This window comes from Camelus bactrianus, chromosome 19 (genome assembly GCF_048773025.1).
Source record: "Camelus bactrianus isolate YW-2024 breed Bactrian camel chromosome 19, ASM4877302v1, whole genome shotgun sequence".
Classification (NCBI taxonomy): Eukaryota; Metazoa; Chordata; class Mammalia; order Artiodactyla; family Camelidae; genus Camelus; species Camelus bactrianus.
In genome coordinates, this window is record NC_133557.1 from 6,657,486 (window position 1) to 6,669,820 (window position 12,335).

General features: G+C 48.2%; 1 protein-coding gene across 1 annotated transcript; it reads left to right on the forward strand.

Annotated features, from left to right (window-relative positions):
* The first annotated feature begins 331 nt into the window (after positions 1 to 331).
* PROKR2 (prokineticin receptor 2) lies at positions 332 to 9,243 on the forward strand. The gene is made up of 3 exons (XM_074346952.1): positions 332 to 794; positions 2,864 to 3,465; positions 6,282 to 9,243. Exons 2-3 carry the CDS (start codon positions 3,008 to 3,010, stop codon positions 6,976 to 6,978), a joined length of 1,155 nt encoding a protein of 384 aa, XP_074203053.1. The 5' UTR covers positions 332 to 794; positions 2,864 to 3,007; the 3' UTR covers positions 6,979 to 9,243.
* The last annotated feature ends 3,092 nt before the right edge of the window (positions 9,244 to 12,335 follow it).

The window sequence follows — 12,335 nt, forward strand, 5'->3', positions numbered from 1 at the left end:
TCTGGCAGTGGTGGGCATCGCAGGTGTTAGTGAAGTCTGAGGTCTTCAGGGTTGGAGCTTTGAGCAGGGAGCTCCGGTCCCCAGCTTCCTCCCGGAGGGTCTTCTTCCCCCTCCCCTAATCCCAAAGACCCGCTCTGCACTCTTCAGAGTATCCCCAGCGCCAGCTCCCGGAACGGTGGAATGCACCCTGGGCATTCCTGAAGGAGTCCCCGTGTAGCAGGAGTAGACGTTGTCACTGGGCTCCCCGGAAGACAGGATGTTCGGCTCCCTCACTGGTGACCCCTGTGGAGAGCCACACAGCGGGTGCAGAGGGCCTTGCAGGTTCCTCCGACTTACATCAACCAAACTTGGTTATGTGGTCCCATTCACACCGGGGTACGAGGGCTCAGAAAGCCTTTCGAGGGGCCGACTCCGCAGCCTGGGGATCCGAGCCAATGAGGCTTGGGCTCCGTGCGCCTCGCGTCCTGGGAGCACCAGGTGCAGGAGGCAGCGCCCACCCTCCGCCTCCGAGCAGAGGCAGGCGGGGGGCCCCGGGGCGGAGCCCAGCGCCGGGCTGGCGCGCCCGGCGGGGTCCCGGACGCCAGGAAGAGCTGCGGGGGCGGAGCGCCAACTCTAGCGGGAACCCGGAGACCGTGACGAGCCGGGGAGGCGCGCGGGGACGAGGAAGAAAGAGGGACACCTCCTGCGCAGCGCCAGTACGGGTTCCCGAGGCGGGAAGCGAGCGGCTCGGCCCGCGACCCCCGACTCGGGTCGCCGGGGCCGCGGAGCGCGCCGGGGAGGAAGCGCTGAAGCCTGTACGTGCGGAGCTCGGCGCCGGCAAGGGGCTCCATCGGTGGGGTGGGGGCGTCGTCCCGGCTGAGGGCTCCGACTCCCACCTCTTCCTCGGGGGCATTCGGGCTGCTTGGCCTGCTGCCACTCTCGGGATGCGCCCGGGCTGGCTCGAAGTAGGGGGTGGGGTGGCGGGGCGCCGGGAGATTACGGGGCAGGGGGCGGTAGGCTGGATGGGCAGTGTGGCCGCGAGCGGAGGGAGCCAGCGGGTGTCTGGGCGCACGCGCGGGCGCCAAACTGATGAGGAGGGCGTGGACGGGGGCACCTTCGGGAAAGGTGAGCAGAAAAGGGGAAGTGTCCCCAGGAAAATTCCTGCTCACCCTCTTCTCCCTCGACCTCAGTTTTCTTCCCGGCCGGAGGCCCCTCACGCTTTGCTCCTCGATCCTAAATTGCTGCCTAGATTCCCTCCCCTGCAAGGGCAGCACCTTTGGAGCCACACGGCCGCGCCCGGCGGTTAATAAGGGAGAGGATGGGTGGGGCTCCTGGAGCGGGTTGGTCGGGGCGAAGCTGGGGCGCGGACCTGCCCCAGCCCGGGCGCACGCCCCGTCCTCTCGGTCCGGGGACTGAGGAGCAGCGGAGCGTAGAGGCCGGGAGGGCGCGACTCCCGCTTCTCGGACTTGGGCTGCGTGATGTCTGCGGGGACTGCGTGTCCTGGAAAGAAGACACCTCCAGCTGCGGTCTTGAGCCTCCCCTGGGGTACACGGCAGGCGGGGGCGCCGCAGGTTGGAGTGTCCCCGTCACCCTGCGACTGCAGTCCCTTCCGGAGGCATTCCCTGTCCTTCGTTGTCTCCCTCTTCTAACAGGGTCGGGCCAAACCTACTGTCCAGTTTGGTCCGCTTCTTGCTACCAGCATCCCACGGCCCCTGCACTTGGAGTCCTTTCCTGGTGTGCCAAGAGGCAGGGTGTGGGGAGGGGGTTCATGGCTGGACGGCTGCGGCCTCCATTCTGCAAGCTGCTGAGGCCCGGGTTCTTTTTCCAGTCCCTTAGACACCTTGAACCCAACGGTGCTCTGTCTCCTAACGGCTCAGTACTTCAGAGACTATTTCTTCTCCGTGGGCATCTGGAGGTGCGGAGAATATGGAATAAGTCCCGTAAGGGACAGTTCAGCTCTCAGGCCCTCCTGGGTCCTCACTGACACTCCTCCACCCCCTTGGATGGCTGTTTTCAGTTAAGCAAGGTCTTGGAGGAGCCACCACTTTCAGAGGTCCCAGACTTTGGTGACAAGATATGGTGCCTTCCAGTTAAGGCTGATTCTGGAAGGGAAGTGAGGGGCCTGGTGAAGGGGATAAGGGAGGCAGAAGGGGAAACAGATGGAGGACTTTTTTCTAAAGCTGGTTCTTAAAACGCAGCGGGAGCAGGAGAATTCCCTCCACCTGCAGAATCCTGGTCAGGATCCTCATTCATTGATTCAACAGACCCCTGTCCAGCCCCTACTCTGTGCCAGGCCCTGGGCTAGGCAACAGGAATTTGATTTACCAGAAAACTGGGATTCTGAGAGCATACATCACTGGCCCAAGTTGACTCAGCCTGTCCATATTAAAATGGTGACTTTGGATTGGCCAGAACTGAGGCCAGAACTGGCTGCTTTGGAGGAAACACCCTGCTGTATCCCAGTCCTCTCTCTTTATTGTCCCTGGCCAACAGATGGCACAACACTGTGACTGCCATAGATGCTGGGGCCAGCTGCCTGAAGCAGCCTGGGAAAACTTCCAGAAGACCCTGTGGGGCTTGATGTGGGGAGGGGGAGGGTCACTGGGCAGTCAGACTGACCCTGGCCCCTGGGAAATGTGCAAAGATACACATTCTTCTTGGGTGTCTCTGGAGAGTCCAATCCAACCTGTGCCCAGTCCCTCCTGACAGCTGAATTGCCAGGTGACAGTTCCCCGATTTCTAGATCTCATGTGCCCGCTGCCCTGCGCCCCAGGTAGCTCTACCTGTGGGTGGGCACTGGGGCTGGTTGGCCTACACCTGGGGGGCTCTGGGAGGGTGCTACCAGGTGTTCTGCATTTTGTCCTCTGGTCGTGTCTCCTTCCAGGATCCAGGATGGCACATTGACTCCTCAAGGATGTGAGCAGGTGGCTAGGATCTCTGACCTCATGAGAACAGAAGGTCTGGATGTCCAGCTCACAGTGCTCAGACCCCGGAGATTCCTGCACACCACTCACCAACAAGCTTCAACATGGCAGCCCAGAATGGAAACGCTAGTTTGGCAAGCAACTTTAATCCACCCCAAGACCATGCTTCCTCCCTCCCCTTCAACTTCAGTTATGGTGATTACGATCTCCCTCTGGATGAGGATGAAGATATGACCAAGACTCAGACCTTCTTTGCAGCCAAGATCATTATCGGGGTGGCACTGGTGGGCATCATGCTGATTTGTGGCATTGGCAACTTTGTCTTTATCGCTGCTCTCGCCCGCTATAAGAAGCTGCGTAACCTCACCAACCTGCTCATTGCCAACCTGGCCATCTCCGACTTCCTGGTGGCCATTGTCTGTTGTCCCTTCGAGATGGACTACTACGTGGTGCGCCAGCTCTCCTGGGAGCATGGCCACGTGCTCTGTGCCTCTGTCAACTACCTGCGTACTGTCTCGCTCTACGTCTCCACCAATGCCCTGCTGGCCATCGCTATCGACAGGTGAGGATGTTGGGCGGGGTAAAGACGGAGGCTGGGCCAGGCTGCCCCTTTCCTCACTTCAACTCTAACAGCTGGTATTACTCCAGATTCAAATGTTCACTGATCTATCAGAGCAAGAGGAGACCTGGTTTCTCCAGTTCTTGCTCATGTTCTCCCAAATGTGGGCTAGAGTGAGGCTCCTGAGCCCCCCAGCTCTAGGCCATGCCCCATATACCACACCTGCCTCGAATACAGGCTTGTCCTATCACTGTAAGTGGCACCAAACACACAAAGCAAAAGCAGCAAGTTCAGGCAGGTTCCTACTTAGAAGCCACACTAATCAGATTAACCAGGGTAGCTTCCAGTCATGACAGCATGTGGGAACTCTTTCCTGTAACCACTACCCAGATCAAGATATAGAACTTTCCCATCCCCCGGAAAGCTTCCTGTGCACCTCACCAGTCAATCTTCCACCCCAAGTAACCATTGATCTGATATGATCTGATCATCATAGTTTAGTTTTGCCTTTTCTTTAATTTCATAAAAATGGAATCATACAGTATGTACTCTTGTTTCTGGTGACTTTGCTGCAGAGCTGATTTTAAAATGAGATTACTGGGTTTGGTTGCGAGAAAAAAAGGGAAGGACATGCTTACCTTTCTTTTTAAATGTATTTGCATATATTTTCATGAGATGCTCTAGAAGTCCTAGAGTAAAATTTCTAATAGCAGCTTTGGACAAATCTGACACATGTTTTATTTATGTAAACAGTAGGTCAACATTGGACTCACCACTGGCTCTGTTGAAGGGCAATTGGAGTCATATCTTTTTGGTCCACCATTGTGAGTTGTGCTGAAAGTCTTTTTGATGATGTGTTTTTTAATCATCTTTTTTCCTTTTTATCTTCTTTCAACTCCAGTTTTTCCCTCATTTTCAGTGCTACTTAGGTTTTTTGTCCTTTTTAATCAACCAGTTGATTATTCTCCATTTATGATAATATAATACACATTCAGGTATTGGAGGCATCTTCCTTCTTATAACCTAATTCCTACAGGAAAAACAATTTTGTTATCACAGCTCTGAGGTTCTCAAGCCCTGAAACCAATGTTTATGAAACTTACCTATTAACCAACTGCACAGAATTCCCCAGGGGAAATGATACAAAGTATCATTGATCTCCAAAGCTGTAAGGTAATAAATTTGTGTTGTTTAAGCCACTGAGTTTGTAGTAATTTGTTACAGCAGCAACACTAAGCTGATACACTCAGCCGCCACAGAGAGACAGTAATAGTGAGATGTTCCTGCCCCAGTTGAGGATGGAATAGCCCATTTGTCCTAGTATCTAGCCCTTTGAGCCTTGTGCAAGTCATGCAAGTTAACTTGGAAAAGCTGGGTCCCATGGATGAGTGAAGAACTCCAGCAACCACTGCAGATTAGTATATCCAGCTAGGGTGCAGCCAGTGGTTGGGGTGGGATCCAACTTGTCTCGGGTCTTCAGAAAGCTGCAAACTGCAGGGAGCCATGCTGCCACGGGGGTTTCCTAATTGAATTCTGTGGGCTAGAGCTGCCAGTGGGCCAGAGACAGGCAAGAGAAAATAAAACAATTTTATGACAGAAGTATTGCCAGGGACAGACAGAAATAACATGACAAAAGGCCTGCTTGGTCAAGTCAGAAACTTGAAAAGGTGACCAAAACGTCTAGTGACAAAAGAAGGGCACACTGGATAGAATTTCTACAGATGTCCTCCTGCTTTTGGTCACAATCTGACTCAGGGTATGGGGCACATGTTCATTTCCAAGGTTGAACTGTTTCTTCCCTACCCCTCATGCCTCTTCTCCTCCTCCACTTTCTCCACCACCTCCTCCTCTCTCCCCATAAAATGCACAGAAATGATTTCAGGACACTAAAGTATTTAAACAGGTGTTGTTAGGTTTCTCTGGAAAGAAGGTATTCAACCCATACAAATGAGCTGATTCCCCACAGAGGGCTCCAACCTCTTTCCCAGGCAATGTTGCTCACTGGAAAGAGCAGGATAAAAGTTTTATGCTGTGTGCTGCTTTATGGTGTCAAGGCAACTTTATACACCTTCTCGTCTGAGCTTGTAACAGCCCCAAGAGTGGGTGTAAAAGCTTTATATCCAGACTGGATTCCATTCTGACACCAAGTGAGCTTGGGAAAGTCATTTCTATCTCACTAGATTCCACAGATTCCACCCTTAGCCCACCCCTCCTCCCCTGCTCTGTAATGCAGGATGACACCTGAGTGGGGAAGAAAGCCTCAGTCCACAGCCCTTCTTCCACCTCTACATCATGAGATATTTGGATTGAAGAGTTTTGAAAGAATTATGTGTTTAGGCAGAATGGCAAATTTAGGCAGATTGTGAAAGCCAAGATGGTATCAGTAGTAGGTCTTATAATCATGATAGGCCACATGTATTTATTGAACACCTACTGCATGCCAAGCATTTCACTAAATATCCAATTTAATATTCACAGCAGCCCTGCAAGGTAGGTGTCATTTTATCCCATACTGCATTTGAGGAAACGAATCTCAGAGAGACTGAGTGATTCACTTCAGACCCCCAAATCAATCAAGTGTAAAGTCAGGATTTATTCTGTTTAACCCAAATCCTGTGCTGTTCCAACGAAACCACTCCTCTACTCCAAGCGCCAAGTGATGTTGCTAAAATAAGATGAAGCATGTTGACACTGAAAAATAGGTTCATGGGGACTCACCATGCCATTTTGTCTGCCGTTGTGTGTGTTTGGGTTAGTTGAAAACCAGTAATGATTCTAAGCACACAGCATTGTTATTGATGGCTTCCCTCCCCCACCAGATATCTCGCTATCGTTCACCCCTTGAAACCACGGATGAATTATCAAACTGCCTCCTTCCTAATCGCTTTGGTCTGGATGGTGTCCATCCTCATCGCCATCCCATCAGCCTACTTCGCAACAGAAACCGTCCTCTTCATCGTCCAAAGCCAGGAAAAGATCTTCTGCGGTCAGATCTGGCCAGTGGACCAGCAGCTCTACTATAAGTCCTACTTCCTCTTCATCTTCGGCATCGAGTTCCTGGGCCCCGTGGTCACCATGACCCTGTGCTACGCCAGGATCTCCCGGGAACTCTGGTTCAAGGCCGTCCCTGGTTTCCAGACGGAGCAGATCCGGAAGCGCCTGCGCTGCCGCCGGAAGACGGTCCTGGTGCTCATGTGCATCCTCACCGCCTACGTGCTGTGCTGGGCGCCGTTCTACGGCTTCACCATCGTGCGCGACTTCTTCCCCACCGTGTTCGTCAAGGAGAAGCACTACCTCACGGCCTTCTACGTCGTAGAGTGCATCGCCATGAGCAACAGCATGATCAACACCGTGTGCTTCGTGACCGTCAAGAACAACACCATGAAGTACTTCAAGAAGATGCTGCTGCTCCACTGGCGTCCCTCCCACCGCGGGAGCAAGTCCAGCGCCGACCTCGACCTCAAAACCAGCGGCCTGCCAGCCACGGAAGAGGTGGACTGTATCAGGCTCAAGTGACCCACGAGTGGTTCACAGTTGAAAACCCAAAAGCCAGTACTTGGAGGACAACTCGCCAGTAACCAGGTTCACGGCTGCACAGAGAATGGGCGACTGGGTTCACCCACCACTGCCCGCAAGGAGCTGGGTGCTTCTGGAGTCCTAACATGCGATAAAGCGAGACACAAACCGCAGCAGCTGACGTTCACTGATGTCTGCTCAACACCTACTGTGTCCACAGCCACACCAGTGAGATTAGACGGGGGCAATGGGAGCTGATATTTGCTGATTACCTACAGTGTGCAAAAATGTTTAAATAGCAAAATGAAATGACAGACGCTAGTGGAGTCACCAGGCTACATCCAGATATTTAGGTGGTCAGACCACAGATGGTTGTCTGGGCTCATTCGTCACCTTCCCTCCTTCTGTATCTGTCAGTGCAAAAAGTCAAAAGGCTGCAGAATACAGCGCTTAGACACAATGGATAAGTTAAGAGCATGGGGTTTACAGCCTCATGAGAAGAGAGTTCATGCCATCACGCTGAGCTTTCCCACCCAGTTCTCATGACCTCCCTAGAACATTCTGGATTGTAACTGCCAGAAAAGAATTTTTCTCATAACCGGGTCATTGATTATCTATAATGGTATAAGTTCAAAGGGAAGAGTCAAAAAATCTCTTTTCCACTGATGTTTGAAACCCCATCATTCTTTTGGGTGAAGACAGACAATCCTGAGATGAGGAACACATCCAGTTCCCCACACCTTAATGTAAAGGATGTCAGGAGCTCTAGTGTCAGGGAGGAAGGAGACAGAGAAATGTGTGGCGTTTGCCCCTCGCAATGAACATAACCTGTATGGCCATTTTGCTAAGGCCTGGACCACTTTTTGAGAACACACACTCTTTTGTAAAGATGAGCTCCACTTGAAATCCAAGGACCTGGGTTCAAGTCCTAACTCATGTGACCTAGATGTTTACTCTCTCTGCATTTCAGTTTTGCTTCAATGAAATAGAAATGAAAATAATCTTCTCTATCTATCTTATACGACTGTTGGGAGATCCTGTTGAGGTCATAGTTTGCGAAAGTGCTTTTCAACTATACAAGTGATAAGAATGAATAAGTGATGTTAAACAATTTGTTTGGGCTCCATCCTCTGTGGCTTATTATAGAGAAACCCTCCCACTCTTTCATCCTTATTCTTTGGACTAGTGACCCCTGAACTCTTCAAAGTGCAGCCCATCTATATGAGGGCAAAAAAGAAATCCTTGTCCTGGGTTATAATCAGGGAGATTCAACCTCATAGTCTCAGCGACCCGCCCCTTCTCCCCAACCTTCAGTATCCCCATGGTCATAGAAGTGTTGACAATCTTCCCTGCATGTTACCAAACAGCACACCCTAGGGCTGCCTAAATGTGTATACATCTGTAGTCACTGTTAATATTTGTCCTCCTTTCTTCCTGATTCATTTTGAAGCAGAGATGATACAAATGGTAATTGGTTTGGGATTGACCCACATTTGGATAATTCCTGCTTTTCTATAGAGAAGGGGTTATTTAGTTGTTTGCTTATGTGTGTGTGTTTAATTAAAATTGTTGTTTTTTTTAATCCAACAGTGAAGTTTCAATCAACATTTTCTTCCATCACCACCCAGGAGCTTCACGTTCATCAAAATCACTGTACCCTCAGAAAATGCAAACTCATCTTAACATTAGGCCAAGCCAAATTGTTTATAAATTATGGTTTTACAAAATTACATAATGCATTCTAAAGCCAAGCAAGTAAATGTTTGGGGTTACCTGCATTTTCACAAATATAATAACCATTTTTACTTAATATCCCTGTCCTGACTCTTCTCCTAATAAGGTGATTCTTTAAGAGTAGACTGTTACCAATTGTGTCTGGCAAAAGAATTCAGCCCCTTTTTCCTTTTTATATTAAAATGTACCATCCTCCCTTCATTTAAATTTAATGGAAAAACTTTTGTAAATATCAGTGTGTATTTGTGATTTTCCAGTGAATAAAAGTGTTATGTTGTTATCAAATGAAATAATTAATGCATGGTATCTTAACCACACTGTTCATGCATTTCCCCCACTAATCTTCTATATGTTAGTATGTTTAGGTATAAATGAAGTAATAGCCACCTAAACAGTTCAACCCTGAAGCAGAGGAGGAAGTTCTTAAAGACATTTTTAGGACAGTGGCAGCTCACACCAGCAACCAGTCTCATCTTGGTCACACCCCTCAAGCTGACAGCCCAGGAGGGCGCTCATGCATGTTAATCAGAGAGCCATGCTCCGTGGTCACGTTACCCCTTCGTTTTAAAATCATCTTGTTTAGTGAAAACCGCTGTCTGCGTGGAGACCGTTGATTCATCTAACTGGTGTTAAGGTAATAAATTAATTGCACTTCTGTTTACCCTTTTCTTAAGACTGATTAATGATAAGCCTAAGATACTTGCAACATGCTGAGATATATAAACATTTATACATACTATTATAGATTGAAAATTTAATCTCCTTTGGCAAAACAGATCCATATCTTCTGCCAGAATAAGAGAAAAGATGGCTTTGTGATGATGCTATTAGAGATTTTTCTTTCAGCATCTGATATCTAAAATAAGTTAATTCTCAAATTGAAGAAATCAAAAGGTCGCTTCAGGATCTTCAGGGATAAAAGCCAATTCCAGACTTGTGAATAGAAAACTTCAAGTGAGTTCTGTGTCTCGGGGAAAATGTTGGCTTTGAATCATATCTCCTTAATTTAACCATTATCTCCCCTTTGGGCTCAAGAAGACACACACACACATATGCACGCAGGCCCATGTCTCAATAGGACACCAAAGGAGGAAAAGGACTTTTAAGGGATGTAATTCAACTCACTCCTTTCTTAGATGAGAAGATCTAAATACCAAAGGAGGAAATGACTTGCTTAAGGATGCAAAGCTAACACCTGCTGGGGCCAAAACATTACCCCAAGGTCTCACTCTGGTCCAGTGAACTGCACTCAGCAACTGCCCCCCTGAGTCCAAAGGAGAGAACCTCCTCTATAAATGTTTAAAGGACCATTTAAGCTGGTTCCTAACCTCTTGGGAGAATCTTAAACTGCACAAAAGATACCTTTCTTCCCTCTGGCAAGCAAAGAGTGCATCCCACCCGAGGGACTTCATCACTCAGACTCCAGGATTGCAGAGAAATCAGAACTACATCAGGGCCACTCTGGTGCTCCTGCTGTTCTTACTCCCTGAGAGAAATGCTCCCACTGGGAGAGGTCTGAACACGCTTGACTTGAAAGTACGTGGAGCTGTTTGGATGTGGGCTAGAGCTGTGTGGGAGAGCAGGTTGTGATGAGGTGACTCTGGCCCCAGGAAAACCAGGTGACGGGAGAAGGGGCAGAAGTTCTCTCTTGCTTTGTTTCACATTCAGACAAAGCAAGTCCAGGGCCAGCATGTGCAGTCTTCACGCAAGTTCTTTACTGGCAGACTCTGAGCAGGGGTCATTCTTTGTGCCTCCCAGGAACCAAATGCCTTCCGGTCCTCAGGTCAGACTCTCCCCTGAGGTACACCAGCCAGGCCACACATCACCTCCTGGGGTTGCTTGAATCACTTATTCGTTTGCAGATGCTCAAAGAGTTCCAGATACAGGACAATTTTTCCAAGAGATCAACTGGTGTGAAAAAAAAAATGTATTTGGCACTTTCTTCAAATATAATAAATTGGTAGGAGGTGAGAGATTCATTGGAACTTGGAAAGAATAAGTAATCATTGAATAGAGGAACGTAGGCAGGGGGCTTTGCCTCCAAGAAGCAGGGAGGTCAGCTCTTGGAAGAGAAGGCCATGTAGGCGCAAGGTCCTTGTGTCCCTTTGTTGACTCCTTGTACTGAAGTTTCACAAATGAGCCATAGGTTGAGACAAAGAGGTGGTCCAGAATCTCATTTAATGCTGACCTTGGGTTCCCAGCTAGGAAGTCAAGAAGGACAAAGTCAAAAAAAAGGAGATGTGTTGACAAAAGCAGAGGTTGGAATGATGTGTTTTTGAAGATGGGGGAAGGAGCCACAAGCCAAGGAAAGCACGCACCTAAAAACTGAAAAAAGGCAACAAAAAAATTTCCTCCTAGAATCTCCAGAAGGAATACAACCCTGTTAACACCTTGATTTTAGCCTCACAAGCTCTTTTTGGACTTCTGACATCCAGAACTGTAAGAAAATTAGTTTGTGTTGTTTTAAGCCGCTAAGTTTGTGTCAATTTGTTACAGCAATAATAGGAAACTAACATACCCAGGTACCAATTCCATTGCTGTCTTTGAGGTTGAAAAATCAAGAGCAGTTTGGTCCTCCCCAAACTGAATGACTCTAACTAGACACGTACCCTCTGGTACATCAGTGAGGACAACACGAGGAATGTAGCCAATATTGTGTAATAGCTGTAAAGGGAAAGTAACCCTTAAAATTGCATAATTTTTTTTTTGGAAAAGAGCCTCCTGTATAAATTACTTCAGAGATCCCCAAGTGAAGAGACAAACGTGAGACACTGTGGGGCAGACCTCTCCCCTGCTCCTAGCATCCACCCCTCTTCCTCCATGAGAGGTTTGGGGTCTTTCCTAAATGATAATTCTGTTTTGGTGCCATAGCTGGTTGAAGCTGATGGTCCTCTGATTCTCCTCCTTCCTGAGATCCTCAATTGTTAACTAGAATGTCCTCCTAGGGTTCAAACTCTGAGTTACCCCACTATTGTAATTAGGTCAAAATCTGGCCCTAAAACCAGAGTTCAGGTGGAAGTGGTTGATTGGGAAATAGTAAGTCCCTCCTCCTACACTGCTGGTGGGAATGTAAGTTGGTGCAGCCACTGTGGAGAACAGCTTGGAGCTTCCTTAAAAAAACTAAAAATAGACTCACCATATGATCCAGCAGTCCTACTCCTGGGCATCTACCCAGCAAAGATGAAAACTCTATTCTAAAAGATACATGCACCCCAGTGTTCATAGGAGTACTGTTTACAATAGCCAAGACATGGAAGCAATCTAAATTTCCATTGACTGATGAATGTTTAAAGAAGATGTTCCATATATATATGTGTGTATATATATATATATATATATATATATATATATACATAAACACACAATAAAATATTATTCAGCCATAAAAAGGAATGAAATAATGCCATTTGCAGCTTCATGAATGGACCTAGAGATCATCATACTAAGTGAAGTAAGCCAGAGAAAGACAAATATCATATGATATCACTTCTATGTGGAATCTTAAAAAATGATACAAATGAACTTAGTTACAAAACATAGAGTCATAGACATAGATAACAAACTTATGCTTACCAAAGGGGAATGGTGGGGAGGGATAAAGTAGGAGTTTGGGATTAAAAAAT

Coding starts and splice junctions, on each gene's coding strand:
- PROKR2 (XM_074346952.1), top strand. CDS start 3,008: ATGGCAGCCCAGAATGGAAACGCTAGTTTGGCAAGCAACTTTAATCCA. Junction 3,466..6,281: donor CTGGCCATCGCTATCGACAG/GTGAGGATGTTG, acceptor CTCCCCCACCAG/ATATCTCGCTATCGTTCACC.